The 16,373-nt window shown below is 52.5% G+C and overlaps 1 protein-coding gene across 1 annotated transcript in view; it reads left to right on the top strand.

Moving 5' to 3' along the window:
* The first annotated feature begins 249 nt into the window (after nt 1-249).
* hsd11b2 (hydroxysteroid (11-beta) dehydrogenase 2) overlaps nt 250-16,373 on the top strand; it is a 31,001-nt gene continuing 14,877 nt past the window's right edge. The window contains exons 1-2 of the mRNA XM_075468989.1: nt 250-955; nt 11,943-12,155. Of these exons, the coding sequence (XP_075325104.1) occupies nt 688-955; nt 11,943-12,155 (481 nt within the window). The 5' untranslated portion in view covers nt 250-687. The remainder of the gene's footprint in view (nt 956-11,942; nt 12,156-16,373) is intronic.

The raw sequence follows: 16,373 nt of genomic DNA, 5'->3' as shown, positions 1-16,373 counted from the left end.
CTGCTGCTGCAGAGGTGGAGGTCGCGTTCTGACCCCATAAAACTCTTATCAGACCGCGTCCCCGCTGACAGGCTGTCACACTGTGTGCGTTTGGGTTTGGATTCTGATGAATGTTCATGTGATTTGTGCTCCTCACTCTGCAGGCGGGCTGTGTGTGCGTCTGCAGATTACATGCAGCCTGTACAGCCTGTAGTCCCTCCTCCTGCAGCTCGGTATATATTCAGCAGCCCACGCTCCGGCTCCACAGAGAGACTCCCTCCGACCGAGCAAAGGTGGAGCAGGTGGAGCTGATCTGACTGAGGAAAGGCTCTCAGACGCTCTCAGGTGGAGCAGGTGGAGCTGATCTGACTGAGGAAAGGCTCTCAGACGCTCTCAGGTGGAGCAGGTGGAGCTGATCTGACTCAGGAAAGGCTCTCAGACGCTCTCAGACGCTCTCAGGTGGAGCAGGTGGAGCTGATCTGACTGAGGAAAGTTTATCAGACGCTCTCAGGTGGAGCAGGTGGAGCTGATCTGACTGAGGAAAGGCTCTCAGACGCTCTCAGACGCTCTCAGGTGGAGCAGGTGGAGCTGATCTGACTGAGGAAAGGCTATCAGACGCTCTCAGGTGGAGCAGGTGGAGCTGATCTGACTGAGGAAAGGCTCTCAGACGCTCTCAGACGCTCTCAGGTGGAGCAGGTGGAGCTGAGGATGGACAGCTGCACCCTTCCCGTCTGGTTTTACGTGGCCGTTCTCACCATGTTTGTGGGCGGGGCCATGAAGAAGATCCTGGCGTCCCACCTGACGGCCGGCTCCGCCCTGGTGGCCTGGGTGGGGGCCACGGTGCTGATGGAGCGGCTGTGGGGCTTCTTCCTTCCGGCCCTGCTGCTGCTGGCGCTGCTCGGCTTGTTCTGCTGGCTGTTCGCCCCCCGCAGGGCCCCCCTGCTGCCGGCCCCGGGCCGGGTTGTCTTCATCACAGGTAGGAGGCTTTTATTGTGTAAACCCAGGGGAGCACTTTTATTGTGTAAACCAGGGGGGCACTTTTATTGTGAAACCAGGGGGGCACTTTTATTGTGTAAACCAGGGGGGCACTTTTATTGTGTAAAACCAGGGGGGCACTTTTATTGTGTAAACCCAGGGGGGCACTTTTATTGTGTAAACCCAGGGGAGCACTTTTATTGTGTAAACCCAGGGGGGCACTTTTATTGTGTAAACCAGGGGGGCACTTTTATTGTGTAAACCAGGGGGGCACTTTTATTGTGTAAACCAGGGGGGCACTTTTATTGTGTAAAACCAGGGGAGCACTTTTATTGTGTAAACCCAGGGGGGCACTTTTATTGTGTAAAACCAGGGGGGCACTTTTATTGTGTAAACCAGGGGAGCACTTTTATTGTGTAAACCCAGGGGGGCACTTTTATTGTGTAAACCCAGGGGAGCACTTTTATTGTGTAAACCAGGGGGGCACTTTTATTGTGTAAACCAGGGGGGCACTTTTATTGTGTAAACCAGGGGGGCACTTTTATTGTGTAAACCCAGGGGAGCACTTTTATTGTGTAAACCCAGGGGGGCACTTTTATTGTGTAAACCAGGGGGGCACTTTTATTGTGTAAACCAGGGGGGCACTTTTATTGTGTAAACCAGGGGGGCACATTTATTGTGTAAACCCAGGGGGGCACTTTTATTGTGTAAACCAGGGGGGCACTTTTATTGTGTAAACCAGGGGAGCACTTTTATTGTGTAAACCAGGGGAGCACTTTTATTGTGTAAACCAGGGGGGCACTTTTATTGTGTAAACCAGGGGGGCACTTTTATTGTTGGGTAAAATGGGGCTTTTATGCTGTAGTTGGCTGAAACAGTTTTCAGGACAATCAGCCTGAACTCAGCAGCATGCTGAACAGGTCCTGAAGATGGTTTCATTTGCTCACATACACACATCTCAACAGTTTGGTGGAGCTTTAATCTCAGTGTGTTTAGAGCCTTTTATCATTTTAACACATTTAATGTGCAGAGTTTTACAGTCTGAGGAACATTTATCCTAAAGTCAGCGGGCTTTAAATTCCCCAGAAATCTGTCAAACATTAAAAAATCAACGTGCAGAAAATGAGAATGTGTGTGTGTGTGTGTGTGTGTGTGTGTGTGTGCGTGTGTGTGTGTGTGTGTGCGTGTGTATGCGTGTGTGTGCGTGTGTGTGCGTGTGTGTGTGTGTGTGTGCGTGTGTATGCGTGTGTATGCGTGTGTGTGCGTGTGTGTGCGTGTGTGTGCGTGTGTGTGTGTGTGCGTGCATGAGAAGCAGAAGTTGCGTAATCTCCTGTGTGAGTGTGGAGGATCACTCGGGGGTCACTGCTTTAAAAAAGCTTCGTATCTCTGCTGAGATCGGGGAGGCGATATGATCCGCTCCGGTTCTGTGTCACCGGGAACGAGCTGTGAACAATGGATTCCTGTTGTGCACGTGTGTGTGTGCATGTGTGCATGTGTGTGCACGTGTGTGCATGTGCATGTGCGTGCAGCTGTGGGATTCCCCTCAATGAAACTTTGAGCAGCATGTCTGCAGGTTCCACTCCAGTGTTTTTGTGCCACTTTGTGTTATCTGAGCGGCGTGGAAACCAGCCTGATAAGTGTGTGTGTGCATGAGTGTGCATGTGTGTGTGCATGTGCGTGTGCATGTGTGTGTGTGTGTGCGCTGACCTCGGCCTCCACGCTGCCAGCTGGCTCGGCGCTCTTTGTGTCGTGGTTAACGAGATAATCAGATCTGCAGATTAAAGCGACGCTTTAATAACTCGCTGCACAGAAACACACGTACGCTGGAAACTTTCCCAAACTGCTCACAGCTTTCTGAAAGGTAGAAAGCAGCCGTCGCCGTGGAGACGGTCACACTCTCAGCTGTGGTGTTTGCCTGCTGCTGCTGAGGTAAAAGGCGGGGAACTCTGCTCCTCCGTCAGGTCAAAATGGTTAACAAATAACAACAAGTGACATCTAAGCTCCCCGGTATCACAGAGCAGCCGGGCTTTGGGTTTGGTTCTAACTAACTAACTAACAAACTAGGTAACTAACCAACCAACCTACCTACCTACGTACCTACCTTCCTTCCTACCTACCTACCTACCTACCTACCTACCAACCAACCAACCAAGCAACCAACTAACCTACATACATATCTACCAACTAACTAACTAACTAACTAACTAACTAACTAACTAACTAACTAACTAACCTACATACATATCTACCAACTAACTAACTAACTAACTAACTAACTAACTAACTAACTAACTAACCTACATACATATCTACCAACTAACTAACTAACTAACTAACTAACTAACTAACTAACTAACTAACCTACATACATATCTACTAACTAACTAACTAACTAACTAACTAACTAACTAACTAACTAACTAACCTACATACATATCTACCAACTAACTAACTAACTAACTAACTAACTAACTAACTAACCTACATACATATCTACCAACTAACTAACTAACTAACTAACTAACTAACTAACTAACTAACCTACATACATATCTACCAACTAACTAACTAACTAACTAACTAACTAACTAACTAACTAACTAACTAACTAACCTACTAACTAACCTACATACATATCTACCAACTAACGAACTAACTAACTAACCAACCTACCAACCAACTAACTTATCTACCTACTAACTAACTAACTAACTAGCCAACTAACCCTGCCGGCGGCGGCGAACCAGAAAGGAGACGTGACATCGGTTTGTCAGGTTCGTCTGTACATCAGAGGCGTAAATCCGTCCCCTTTCAGACGATATGATGCAGTTTGATGTTATCGGATCCAGTTCATAACAGCTGACTCTGTTCTGGTTGGCTGGTTCTGTCTGACTCGGCTCTGGTTGGCTGGTTCTGTCTGACTCTGTTCTGTCTGACTCGGTTCTGGTTGGCTGATTCTGTCTGACTCTGTTCTGTCTGACTCGGCTCTGGTTGGCTGGTTCTGTCTGACTCTGTTCTGTCTGACTCTGTTCTGTCTGACTCGGCTCTGGTTGGCTGGTTCTGTCTGACTCGGTTCTGGTAGGCTGGTTCTGTCTGACTCGGTTCTGGTTGGCTGGTTCTGTCTGACTCTGTTCTGTCTGACTCGGTTCTGTCTGGCCCGGTTCTGTCTGACTCGGTTCTGGTTGGCTGGTTCTGTCTGACTCGGTTCTGGTAGGCTGGTTCTGTCTGACTCTGTTCTGTCTGACTCGGTTTTGTCTGACTCGGCTCTGGTTGGCTGGTTCTGTCTGACTCTGTTCTGTATGACTCAGTTCTGGTTGGTTGGTTCTGTCTGACTCGGCTCTGGTTGGCTGGTTCTGTCTGGCCCGGTTCTGTCTGACTCGGCTCTGGTTGGCTGGTTCTGTCTGACTCGGTTCTGGTAGGCTGGTTCTGTCTGACTCGGTTCTGGTAGGCTGGTTCTGTCTGACTCTGTTCTGTCTGACTCGGTTCTGTCTGACTCGGCTCTGGTTGGTTGGTTCTGTCTGACTCGGTTCTGGTAGGCTGGTTCTGTCTGACTCGGTTCTGGTAGGCTGGTTCTGTCTGACTCTGTTCTGTCTGACTCGGTTCTGTCTGACTCGGCTCTGGTTGGCTGGTTCTGTCTGACTCGGTTCTGTCTGACTCTGTTCTGGTTGGCTGATTCTGTCTGACTCGGCTCTGGTTGGCTGGTTCTGTCTGACTCGGTTCTGTCTGACTCTGTTCTGGTTGGCTGATTCTGTCTGACTCGGCTCTGGTAGGCTGGTTCTGTCTGACTCGGCTCTGGTTGGCTGGTTCTGTCTGACTCGGTTCTGTCTGACTCGGTTCTGTCTGACTCGGCTCTGGTTGGCTGGTTCTGTCTGACTCGGTTCTGTCTGACTCGGTTCTGTCTGACTCGGCTCTGGTTGGCTGGTTCTGTCTGACTCGGTTCTGTCTGACTCGGTTCTGTCTGACTCGGCTCTGGTTGGCTGGTTCTGTCTGACTCGGTTCTGTCTGACTCGGTTCTGTCTGACTCGGTTCTGGTTGGCTGGTTCTGTCTGACTCGGTTCTGGTTGGCTGGTTCTGTCTGACTCGGCTCTGGTTGGCTGGTTCTGTCTGACTCGGTTCTGTCTGACTCGGTTCTGTCTGACTCGGCTCTGGTTGGCTGGTTCTGTCTGACTCGGCTCTGGTTGGCTGGTTCTGTCTGACTCGGTTCTGGTTGGCTGGTTCTGTCTGACTCGGTTCTGTCTGACTCGGTTCTGTCTGACTCGGTTCTGTCTGACTCGGCTCTGGTTGGCTGATTCTGTCTGACTCGGTTCTGTCTGACTCGGTTCTGTCTGACTCGGTTCTGGTTGGCTGGTTCTGTCTGACTCGGTTCTGTCTGACTCGGTTCTGTCTGACTCGGCTCTGGTTGGCTGGTTCTGTCTGACTCGGTTCTGTCTGACTCGGTTCTGTCTGACTCGGCTCTGGTTGGCTGGTTCTGTCTGACTCGGCTCTGGTTGGCTGGTTCTGTCTGACTCGGTTCTGGTTGGCTGGTTCTGTCTGACTCGGTTCTGTCTGACTCGGTTCTGTCTGACTCGGCTCTGGTTGGCTGGTTCTGTCTGACTCTGTTCTGTATGACTCGGTTCTGGTTGGTTGGTTCTGTCTGACTCGGCTCTGGTTGGCTGGTTCTGTCTGACTCGGTTCTGGTAGGCTGGTTCTGTCTGACTCGTTTCTGGTTGGCTGGTTCTGTCTGACTCGGTTCTGTCTGACTCGGTTCTGGTTGGCTGATTCTGTCTGACTCTGTTCTGTATGACTCGGTTCTGGTTGGTTGGTTCTGTCTGACTCGGTTCTGGTTGGCTGGTTCTGTCTGACTCGGCTCTGGTCGGCTGGTTCTGTCTGACTCGGCTCTGGTTGGCTGGTTCTGTTTGACTCTGTTCTGTCTGACTCTGTTCTGGTTGGTTGGTTCTGTCTGACTCTGTTCTGTCTGACTCGGCTCTGGTCGGCTGGTTCTGTCTGACTCGGCTCTGGTTGGCTGGTTCTGTCTGACTCTGTTCTGTATGACTCGGTTCTGGTTGGTTGGTTCTGTCTGACTCGGTTCTGTCTGACTCTGTTCTGTCTGACTCTGTTCTGGTTGGCTGGTTCTGTCTGACTCGGTTCTGTCTGACTCGGCTCTGGTTGGCTGGTTCTGTCTGACTCGGTTCTGTCTGACTCGGCTCTGGTAGGCTGGTTCTGTCTGACTCGGTTCTGTCTGACTCGGCTCTGGTTGGCTGGTTCTGTCTGACTCGGCTCTGGTTGGCTGGTTCTGTCTGACTCGGTTCTGTCTGACTCTGTTCTGGTTGGCTGATTCTGTCTGACTCGGCTCTGGTTGGCTGGTTCTGTCTGACTCGGTTCTGTCTGACTCGGCTCTGGTTGGCTGGTTCTATCTGACTCTGTTCTGTATGACTCGGTTCTGGTTGGTTGGTTCTGTCTGACTCGGTTCTGGTTGGCTGGTTCTGTCTGACTCGGTTCTGTCTGACTCGGCTCTGGTTGGCTGGTTCTGTCTGACTCTGTTCTGGTTGGCTGGTTCTGTCTGACTCTGTTCTGTATGACTCGGTTCTGGTAGGCTGGTTCTGTCTGACTTGGTTCTGGTAGGCTGGTTCTGTCTGACTCGGTTCTGTCTGACTCGGTTCTGGTTGGCTGGTTCTGTCTGACTCGGTTCTGGTAGGCTGGTTCTGTCTGACTCGGTTCTGTCTGACTCGGCTCTGGTTGGCTGGTTCTGTCTGGCCCGGTTCTGTCTGACTCGGCTCTGGTTGGCTGGTTCTGTCTGACTCGGTTCTGGTAGGCTGGTTCTGTCTGACGCTGTTCTGTCTGACTCGGTTCTGTCTGACTCGGCTCTGGTTGGCTGGTTCTGTCTGACTCTGTTCTGTCTGACTCGGCTCTGGTTGGCTGGTTCTGTCTGACTCTGTTCTGTCTGACTCGGCTCTGGTTGGCTGGTTCTGTCTGACTCTGTTCTGTATGACTCGGTTCTGGTTGGTTGGTTCTGTCTGACTCGGTTCTGGTTGGCTGGTGATGGGTCATGTGACCACAGCTCCCAGCCTCTCGGTCACATGGTGAAAGCTGCTCATAAATCAGACAGCAGATGCTGTGGTGACCTTTGACCTCTCTGAGTTGTTGTGCTAGCATAGCAGAGCATAGCTAGCTGTGTTAGCATCCAGGACTCATCAGGTGGGTGTTCACACCTGTGCTGCTGCTGCTGACTTGGGCCAATGTTCCTTCTCCTTCCAGATGTTTTACAGAGGACGTGTTGTGTTGGCAGGATCTACAGCAGAGCAACTTTTAAAGCTCTGAACTCAGCGTAGCTTTGTACCGTAAAACCTGAGATGATGTTCGACAGCCACACGGCAGCTTCTGCTCGCTGCCTCGTCCTTTGGTGAAACACGACTCGGCTTGTGTGCAAACATCCTCGGACTTTGAACCAAGGAGCGGTCCAGATGGGCTCCTCCCCCGCAGGAAGGAGTTTACTTCCATCAGGAGAACACAAAAGTGGGTTAAACAAATATCGGCCACATGAATCCCAGCAGAGCGGCCGGTGCAACACGCCCTGCAACAGAGAAAGAACCTGCCGGGACGTCGGTCCAAGTCTTTGTTCCGCTCTGTACCCGGGTCACATGTAAGTACCCGGGTCACATATAAGTACATTACATTACATCACATTACGGTCATTCTGCAGATGCTTTTCACCAAAGCGACTTACAATAAGTGCGTTCAACATCGGTAGGCAAAAGAACTTCAGGTCACAAGAAATCATAAGTGCATTTCCTTCCAAAACCAAACAGCTAAGAGAAAAACTAGTGCGAGAGTAAGTGCGATAAGTCAGGTACCGAGACAGATGGGAAGACAATTTAGAAAACAAAGACAATTTAGGATTCAATATAAACACAAAAACTTGTGCTAAAGAAAATAAAAAATTTAAAGAAAATAAAGGACCAGACTCAGTGAATAATTCCCTACACTCCCTATTATATAGATCAGTGAGCAGTGCTGACCAACATGTCATTGGGGTCATCAGGTGGGAATCTCCTTCCCTCAGTGTTTCGTCTAGTTGGGCTCACGACACCTCCAGGAGGCTAGACAATGACCACTGGCGTCCCAGAGTCACCCCCTAATGCCAGCCAACACTGCCCCTCACACCACAACCACCATAATCTACCTCAGCCTCTCACCAACTGCACACCAGTCACAGCGGGGTGGGGATGCAAACCCTGGTTCGGGTAGGGGGTAATGAAAATATAGAGGGTGCCAGTGGTGGAGGAAACAATAAGTGCGTAAGGAACTAGGACAGAGCAGGTGATGTCCTAAGAGGGCGGATCTGGGTAGTTTTTCCTGAAGAGGTGGGTTTTCAGCCTACGGCGAAAGATGGGCAGCGACTCAGCTGTCCTGATATCAGTCGGGAGATCGTTCCACCATCGGGGTGCCAGAACAGAGAAAAGCCGTGACCGTGTCGATCGTGCGCAGGGACCCCTGAGTGACGGGGCAGCCAGGCGCCTGGTGGCCGCAGAGCGAAGTGGTCGGGCGGGGGTGTAGGGCTGGACCACAGCCTGGAGGTATGAAGGAGCTGTTCCTTCCACTGCCCTGTAGGCCAGCACCAGAGTCTTAAACTGGATGCTGCAGCTACAGGGAGCCAGTGTAGAGAGCGGAGAAGGGGAGTGGTGTGGGAGAACTTGGGGAGGTTGAACACCAGACGAGCAGCAGCTTTCTGAACCAGCTCCAGAGGTCTGATGGCAGAAGCAGGGGCACCAGCAAGGAGCGAGTTGCAGTAGTCCAGGCGGGAGATGAGCAGAGCCTGGATGAGCACCTGAGCTGCCTTGTCGGTGAGGAAGGGGCAAATCCTCCAGATGTTGGAGAGGAGGAATCGGCAGGAACGGGTCACTCATGCGATATTTGGCGAGAACGACAGTTCGTCGTCCAGGGTCACACCCAGATTCCTCGCGGTCCGGGTTGATGTCACCACGGAGTCGTCCATGGTGATGGCCAGGTCTCTGAATGGGCAGCCCTTCCCTGGGAGAAACACCAGCTCAGTCTTGTCCAGGTTGAGCTTAAGGTGGTGCATCGACATCCACCCCGAGATGTCTGCCAGGCATGCAGCAATGCGTGCTTCCACTTGGGTGTCAGAAGGGGGAAAAGACAGAATCAGCTGTCACATGTAAGTAACCGAGTCACATGTAAGTACCCGGGTCACATGTAAGTACCCGGGTCAAATAAAAGTACCCGGTCACATGTAAGTACCCGGGTCACATAAAAGTAACCGGGTCACATGTAAGTACCCGGGTCACATGTAAGTACCCGGGTCACCCGGGTACTTTTATGTGACCCGGGTACTTACATGTGACCCGGGTACTTACATGTGACCCGGGTACTTACATGTGACCCGGTTACTTTTATGTGACCCGGGTACTTACATGTGACCCGGGTACTTACATGTGACCCGGTTACTTTTATGTGACCCGGGTACTTACATGTGACCCGGGTACTTACATGTCACCCGGGTACTTACATGTGACCCGGTTAATTAAATGGGACCCGGGTACTTACATGTGACTCGGGTACTTTTATAAAAGTACCCGAGTCCCATATAAGTACCCTTATAAGTACTTTCTTTTGTTTTTCTTCAGTTTATTTTTGCAACTCTTGTAATTCTTCTTCTTTTTACCCACATTCCTGCTCTTCCCTTTTCTGGACCTCCTCCTCTCCTCCCCCTCTCAGTTCATCAGTTAGTTTTATATAAACACTCAGCTGGCTCTGAGGAGTTCTTTTTCAGTCTCTGACTTTGTTCCAGACGTAATTAAATGTTAGGAAATTAACTTTCTGTCATCGGTTCTTTCTCCAGAAACATTTGTTGAGGCTCACGATCTGAACCCTGGTTTTTCTATCCTCTGTTCCGTGACCTCTGCTCACAGTTAGACACATTCTTCGCGTCCCTCGGTGATGAAACCACGCCGACCTTTAGCCTCCATCTTGTGTTTACACACAGAAAAATGCTGCTCATGGACAGAAACCCGCCCACCAGCGCCGGCGTCAGTCAGGACCTGAAACCTTCCAGCGGGCTTGGGGGCTATTTTTAACCCCAGAACCAGCAGAGGCCCGATGGTGGGTCCAAACCCGCAGAGTAAAACAAACAGAAGTGAAGGTTCCACAGTTTCCAAACACTCTGCGTCTGCTGGGCTGCAGAGTGGTGTCCTGGGTTCTGTGATACACGCTGTTCTCTGGTCAGCATCACCTTCCCATCAGAACAAATTCTTCATCAGATCCTGTCCAGCAAACAGGCTGAGTAACTCCGGACTGCTCATCTTACATCATGGTGACCACATGTGTGAGCAGATGTTCAAAGAGAGCTGTGAGCTTCGGCTCTGATCGGTGACCAGGCTTCATGTCTGTGTTCATGATGAGTCAGATCGTCCTGTTTGATGGAACTGTTGAGACATTTGTCACCAAAACATAATTTTCTGTTAAATCTTCGACAGCCTGCACAGCAGTTTTACTGAAATTACACACATGGCTGATTCTTTAACCTTGTAGCACCCACAGTTGCAGATTTGCAACAAGCCTTTTATTTATATTACATTATTTGATTTTTTAAGTTGACATACATTATTTACATTCATGTGTAATATTTTTTTACATTACATTTTGTGTGCCGACAGTTGTCGCAGCAATAATTTTCTTGGCTCAGTGAATTACACTCTGCTCTGCGGTGCTCTGTTCTAGTTCCTTCTGGTCTCGTTTGGTGTGCTCTGCTTTGTCCACCTTTCACAGCGCTAATGGGAGCTCAGCTCTCCAAATTGTTTTATTATGATTATTTTTTTGCATTTTTTTGTTAGCTTCATCTGCACATTTTTTATTTACATTACATTTTTATTTACATTACATTATTAAATTTATTTATTTAAATTACATTATTAAATTCATGTGTACATTTTTATTTACATGACATTTTTTGCATTTTATATGTGCTTCACTTTTTCACAACAAAGATCTGTGAAATCTGTTTGATTTGTTGTTGAATGGAAAGTTTATGATGGTTGCGTTCCTCACTTTGTATTAAGAATGTTCAATAAAGGTCTGTTATATACATTTTATTGTGGCAGCAGCAGTTACTGGTGAACTTTCACCATACCTTTTTTTGCCAAACGATCTGCAGAGAATGACTTGGTTTTGTGAGCAAAATTAATCAGGAAAGCCCACAGCTGCAAATATGCAACATTGCCTAAAATGATCAAAAATAGCCAAATTCCAAAAATATTGGTTTATTCCCACCCAAAAAGATGCAAGAAGAGCCAAAATGATTTTTTTCAATGATTATTCATATGCTTGGGTGCTACAAGGTTAAGAAAAGCCCGGCCTGTGGATCTGTTTGGTGCAGCCTCACAATGAAAGAAAAGCCCTATTCGGACGGGACTAGTTCAATGGGGGGACGTATGGTAATGTTGGTTAACCAGACGACGCCAGGGAGAAGAAATGACCAATTCGGACGGGACAAGAAATCCCTGTAATATTCATCTAACATGGGAGGAGTCGTTGGTTACGCACAACCGTCACATCCTGGATGCTATGCACGTCTTCATTTCACTTCCGTAAACCCCATCTGTAAACAGACATGGCGCCGACCATGCGTGCTTGCAAGCAGCGCTTCATCCAGAACCTCCATGTTTGCAAACAGACACACCTAATTGTTTCTCTCTTTCAAAGGATGTGACGACATATTCCGTACTTATTACCAAAGGTCGCATTCGCACGGGATTAGTATTACCTATGGTAGATACTCTGGACCGTTTCACAGGAGGTAGAATTCTCGGCAAAGTTTACCGACATACTCCGCTATCTTTACTGACATGGCGCGTTCGGACGGGACTAGATTTCCCGGTTATTATTACTTTACCCCAGGTCCCCCCATTAAATTAGTCCCGTCCGAATAGGGCTAAAGTCAGAATGAATCCAGCTGAGAGGAACCGTCCTCACACCGCTGATGCGTTTGTCTGCAGGTTGTGACACCGGCTTTGGGAACGCGACGGCGAGGCATCTGGACTCTCTGGGCTTCGAGGTGTTCGCCACCGTGTTGGACCTGACGGGAGACGGTGCCCGAGAGCTGCAGGGGAGCTGCTCGCCGAACCTCACTCTCCTCCAGGTGGACATCACGCAGCCGCAGCAGGTGCAGCAAGCGCTGCTGGCCACCAAGGCCAAGCTGGGCCTCAGAGGTGGGTTCTGGGTGGAGTGGTCACCAAGCTGGGCCTCAGAGGTGGGTTCTGGGTGGAGTGGTCACCAAGCTGGACCTGAGAGGTGGGTTCTGGGTGGAGTGGTCACCAAGCGGGGCCTGAGAGGTGGGTTCTGGGTCGGGTGGTCACCAAGCGGGGCCTCAGAGGTGGGTTCTGGGTGGAGTGGTCACCAAGCGGGGCCTCAGAGGTGGGTTCTGGGTGGAGTGGTCACCAAGCGGGGCCTCAGAGGTGGGTTCTGGGTGGAGTGGTCACCAAGCGGGGCCTGAGAGGTGGGTTCTGGGTCGGGGGGTCACCAAGCTGGGCCTGAGAGGTGGGTTCTGGGTGGAGTGGTCACCAAGCTGGACCTGAGAGGTGGGTTCTGGGTGGAGTGGTCACCAAGCGGGGCCTCAGAGGTGGGTTCTGGGTCGGGGGGTCACCAAGCTGGGCCTGAGAGGTGGGTTCTAGGTGGAGTGGTCACCAAGCGGGGCCTCAGAGGTGGGTTCTGGGTCAGGGGGTCACCAAGCGGGGCCTCAGAGGTGGGTTCTGGGTCGGGGGGTCACCAAGCGGGGCCTCAGAGGTGGGTTCTGGGTGGAGTGGTCACCAAGCGGGGCCTCAGAGGTGGGTTCTAGGTGGAGTGGTCACCAAACTGGGCCTCAGAGGTGGGTTCTGGGTCGGGGGGTCACCAAGCGGGGCCTGAGAGGTGGGTTCTGGGTCGGGTGGTCACCAAGCTGGGCCTGAGAGGTGGGTTCTGGGTCGGGGGGTCACCAAGCTGGGCCTCAGAGGTGGGTTCTGGGTCGGGGGGTCACCAAGCGGGGCCTCAGAGGTGGGTTCTGGGTCGGGGGGTCACCAAGCGGGGCCTCAGAGGTGGGTTCTGGGTCGGGGGGTCACCAAGCGGGGCCTGAGAGGTGGGTTCTGGGTCGGGTGGTCACCAAGCTAGGCCTCAGAGGGGTTCTGGGTCGGGTGGTCACCAAGCTGGGCCTCAGAGGTGGGTTCTGGGTCGGGGGGTCACCAAGCGGGGCCTCAGAGGTGGGTTCTGGGTCGGGGGGTCACCAAGCTGGGCCTGAGAGGTGGGTTCTGGGTCGGGGGGTCACCAAGCGGGGCCTCAGAGGTGGGTTCTGGGTCGGGGGGTCACCAAGCGGGGCCTCAGAGGTGGGTTCTGGGTCGGGGGGTCACCAAGCGGGGCCTCAGAGGTGGGTTCTGGGTCGGGGGGTCACCAAGCGGGGCCTCAGAGGTGGGTTCTGGGTCGGGGGGTCACCAAGCTGGGCCTGAGAGGTGGGTTCTGGGTCGGGGGGTCACCAAGCTGGGCCTCAGAGGGGTTCTGGGTCGGGTGGTCACCAAGCTGGGCCTCAGAGGTGGGTTCTGGGTCGGGGGGTCACCAAGCTGGGCCTCAGAGGGGTTCTGGGTCGGGTGGTCACCAAGCTGGGCCTCAGAGGTGGGTTCTGGGTCGGGGGGTCACCAAGCTGGGCCTCAGAGGTGGGTTCTGGGTCGGGGGGTCACCAAGCTGGGCCTCAGAGGTGGGTTCTGGGTCGGGGGGTCACCAAGCTGGGCCTCAGAGGTGGGTTCTGGGTGGAGTGGTCACCAAACTGGGCCTCAGAGGTGGGTTCTGGGTCGGGGGGTCACCAAGCGGGGCCTGAGAGGTGGGTTCTGGGTCGGGGGGTCACCAAGCTGGGCCTCAGAGGTGGGTTCTGGGTCGGGGGGTCACCAAGCGGGGCCTCAGAGGTGGGTTCTGGGTCGGGGGGTCACCAAGCGGGGCCTGAGAGGTGGGTTCTGGGTCGGGTGGTCACCAAGCTAGGCCTCAGAGGGGTTCTGGGTCGGGGGGTCACCAAGCGGGGCCTCAGAGGTGGGTTCTGGGTCGGGTGGTCACCAAGCTGGGCCTCAGAGGGGTTCTGGGTCGGGTGGTCACCAAGCGGGGCCTCAGAGGTGGGTTCTGGGTCGGGGGGTCACCAAGCTGGGCCTCAGAGGTGGGTTCTGGGTCGGGGGGTCACCAAGCTGGGCCTGAGAGGTGGGTTCTGGGTCGGGGGGTCACCAAGCTGGGCCTGAGAGGTGGGTTCTGGGTCGGGGGGTCACCAAGCGGGGCCTCAGAGGTGGGTTCTGGGTCGGGTGGTCACCAAGCTGGGCCTGAGAGGTGGGTTCTGGGTCGGGGGGTCACCAAGCGGGGCCTCAGAGATGGGTTCTGGGTCGGGGGGTCACCAAGCGGGGCCTGAGAGGTGGGTTCTGGGTCGGGGGGGTCACCAAGCGGGGCCTCAGAGGTGGGTTCTGGGTCGGGGGGTCACCAAGCTGGGCCTGAGAGGTGGGTTCTGGGTCGGGGGGTCACCAAGCTGGGCCTGAGAGGTGGGTTCTGGGTCGGGGGGTCACCAAGCTGGGCCTGAGAGGTGGGTTCTGGGTCGGGGGATTCGCACCGCAGTGATCCTGTTATTTTCAGGAGAATCTGCACCTCACACGAGGTTTTTTGGTGAATACTCAAACTGCCTAGATGGTTTTAAAGTCTGTTGACTTGCCCTCTGACCCAGTCACCCTGTGATCCCTTTTGTTTGGTCATTTGAAGGAAAGCAGATTTTTAATTCATCAGGGGGAGGTTTATGGTTGACATTTCCTGAGGAGTTTTAGCTCAAGGAAGTCATAAAGGGGCACCTCGTAAACTGTGTTATCTCAGATCCAGAGGGCCATTTGTTCTTTGAAGATAACCCCCCCCGTTTGGAGTATAAAAATGAATGTGTGATGTTTCCTCCTCTCTTACTGTCCTGACACCGTGCAGACAGGGGACTGTTCAAACGCTATGTGCCTTTGAATAAAATATAAAGAAAGACAAAATCTGGATTTTCTCTTATTATTATTTGAGTAGTCTCCTTACCCACTTTGATAAAAAAAAATCCACAACAACCTCACCGCATCCTTCTACACCGCCTCCACTCCACCATCGGACTTTCTGACACGACCATGGCTCGGTTCACATCATATCTCACTGACAGAACAGAATATGTATCCCTGGGAGGTGCAACATCAGACCGTTACCTGTGGTGTCCCTCAAGGTTCCGTCCTCGGCCCCACCCTCTTCACACTGTACATGCTCCCCCTTGGTCCTGTCATCAGCTGGCATGGAATATCTTTCCACTGCTACGCTGACGACATCCAACTCTACATTAAAACAAACCCACCTCCCCCCCTGCAGCACTTTCCACAGTTTCCACCTGAATGGAGGAGATCATGGCGTGGATGACGGCAAACTTCCTGCAACTAAACAGCTCAAAAACAGAAGCCATTCTTGTTGGCACTCCGCACCAGATCCGGTCATCCACCATCACCAGCATCACCTTCTCCGGCCACGACATCCACCTTTCACCCTCAGTCACTAACCTCGGTGTCAGGATGGACCCTCACCTGACCTTTGAGGCCCACATCAAACCTCCTTCTTCAACCTCAGAAACGTTGCCAAACTCCGCCCCATACTCACTCTCCCTGATTCCCAAAAACTTGTCCAACGCCTTTGTCTCCTCCGAGCTAGACTACTGCAACGCACTCCTCATCGGGATCCCCAGCAAGAACTCATCGGCCCTCATTCCTCCTCCCGTCATCTCTGGACAGGCCGACCTCCTCCAGCTCCAGAGGACTCAGGACTCTGGGCCACCATCTAAGGATGTCCCTGACCATCTAAGGATGTCCAAAGTCGGTCCTGGAGGGCCGCTGTCCTGCAGGTTTTAGATGTTGCTCTGCTTCAACACACCTGATTCAGATTAAATGGATCTCTTCAACAGATTTTTAAGTTCTGCACAAGTCTGTTAATGATGTCTTGATCTGAATCAGGTGTGTTGAAGCAGGGCAACATCTAAAACCTGCAGGACAGCGGACCCCCCAGGACTGACTTTGGACATCCCTGACCTAAGGGCCCCACAGACTGTGGAAGGCTCCCCCTGACCATCTAAGGGCCCCACAGACTGTGGAAGGCTCCCCCTGACCATCTAAGGGCCCCACAGACTGTGGAAGGCTCCCCCTGACCATCTAAGGGCCCCACAGACTGTGGAAGGCTCCCCCTGACCATCTAAGGGCCCCACACACTGTGGAAGGCTCCCCCTGACCATCTAAGGGCCCCACACACTGTGGAAGGCTCCCCCTGACCATCTAAGGGCCCCACACACTGTGGAAGGCTCCCCCTGACCATCTAAGGGCCCCACAGACTGTGGAAGGCTCCCCCTGACCATCTAAGGGCCCCACAGACTGTGGAAG

The sequence above is a fragment of the Odontesthes bonariensis genome, chromosome 1 (genome assembly GCF_027942865.1).
Source record: "Odontesthes bonariensis isolate fOdoBon6 chromosome 1, fOdoBon6.hap1, whole genome shotgun sequence".
NCBI classification, from domain to species: Eukaryota; Metazoa; Chordata; class Actinopteri; order Atheriniformes; family Atherinopsidae; genus Odontesthes; species Odontesthes bonariensis.
This window is presented reverse-complemented; position numbering and strand designations above follow the sequence as displayed.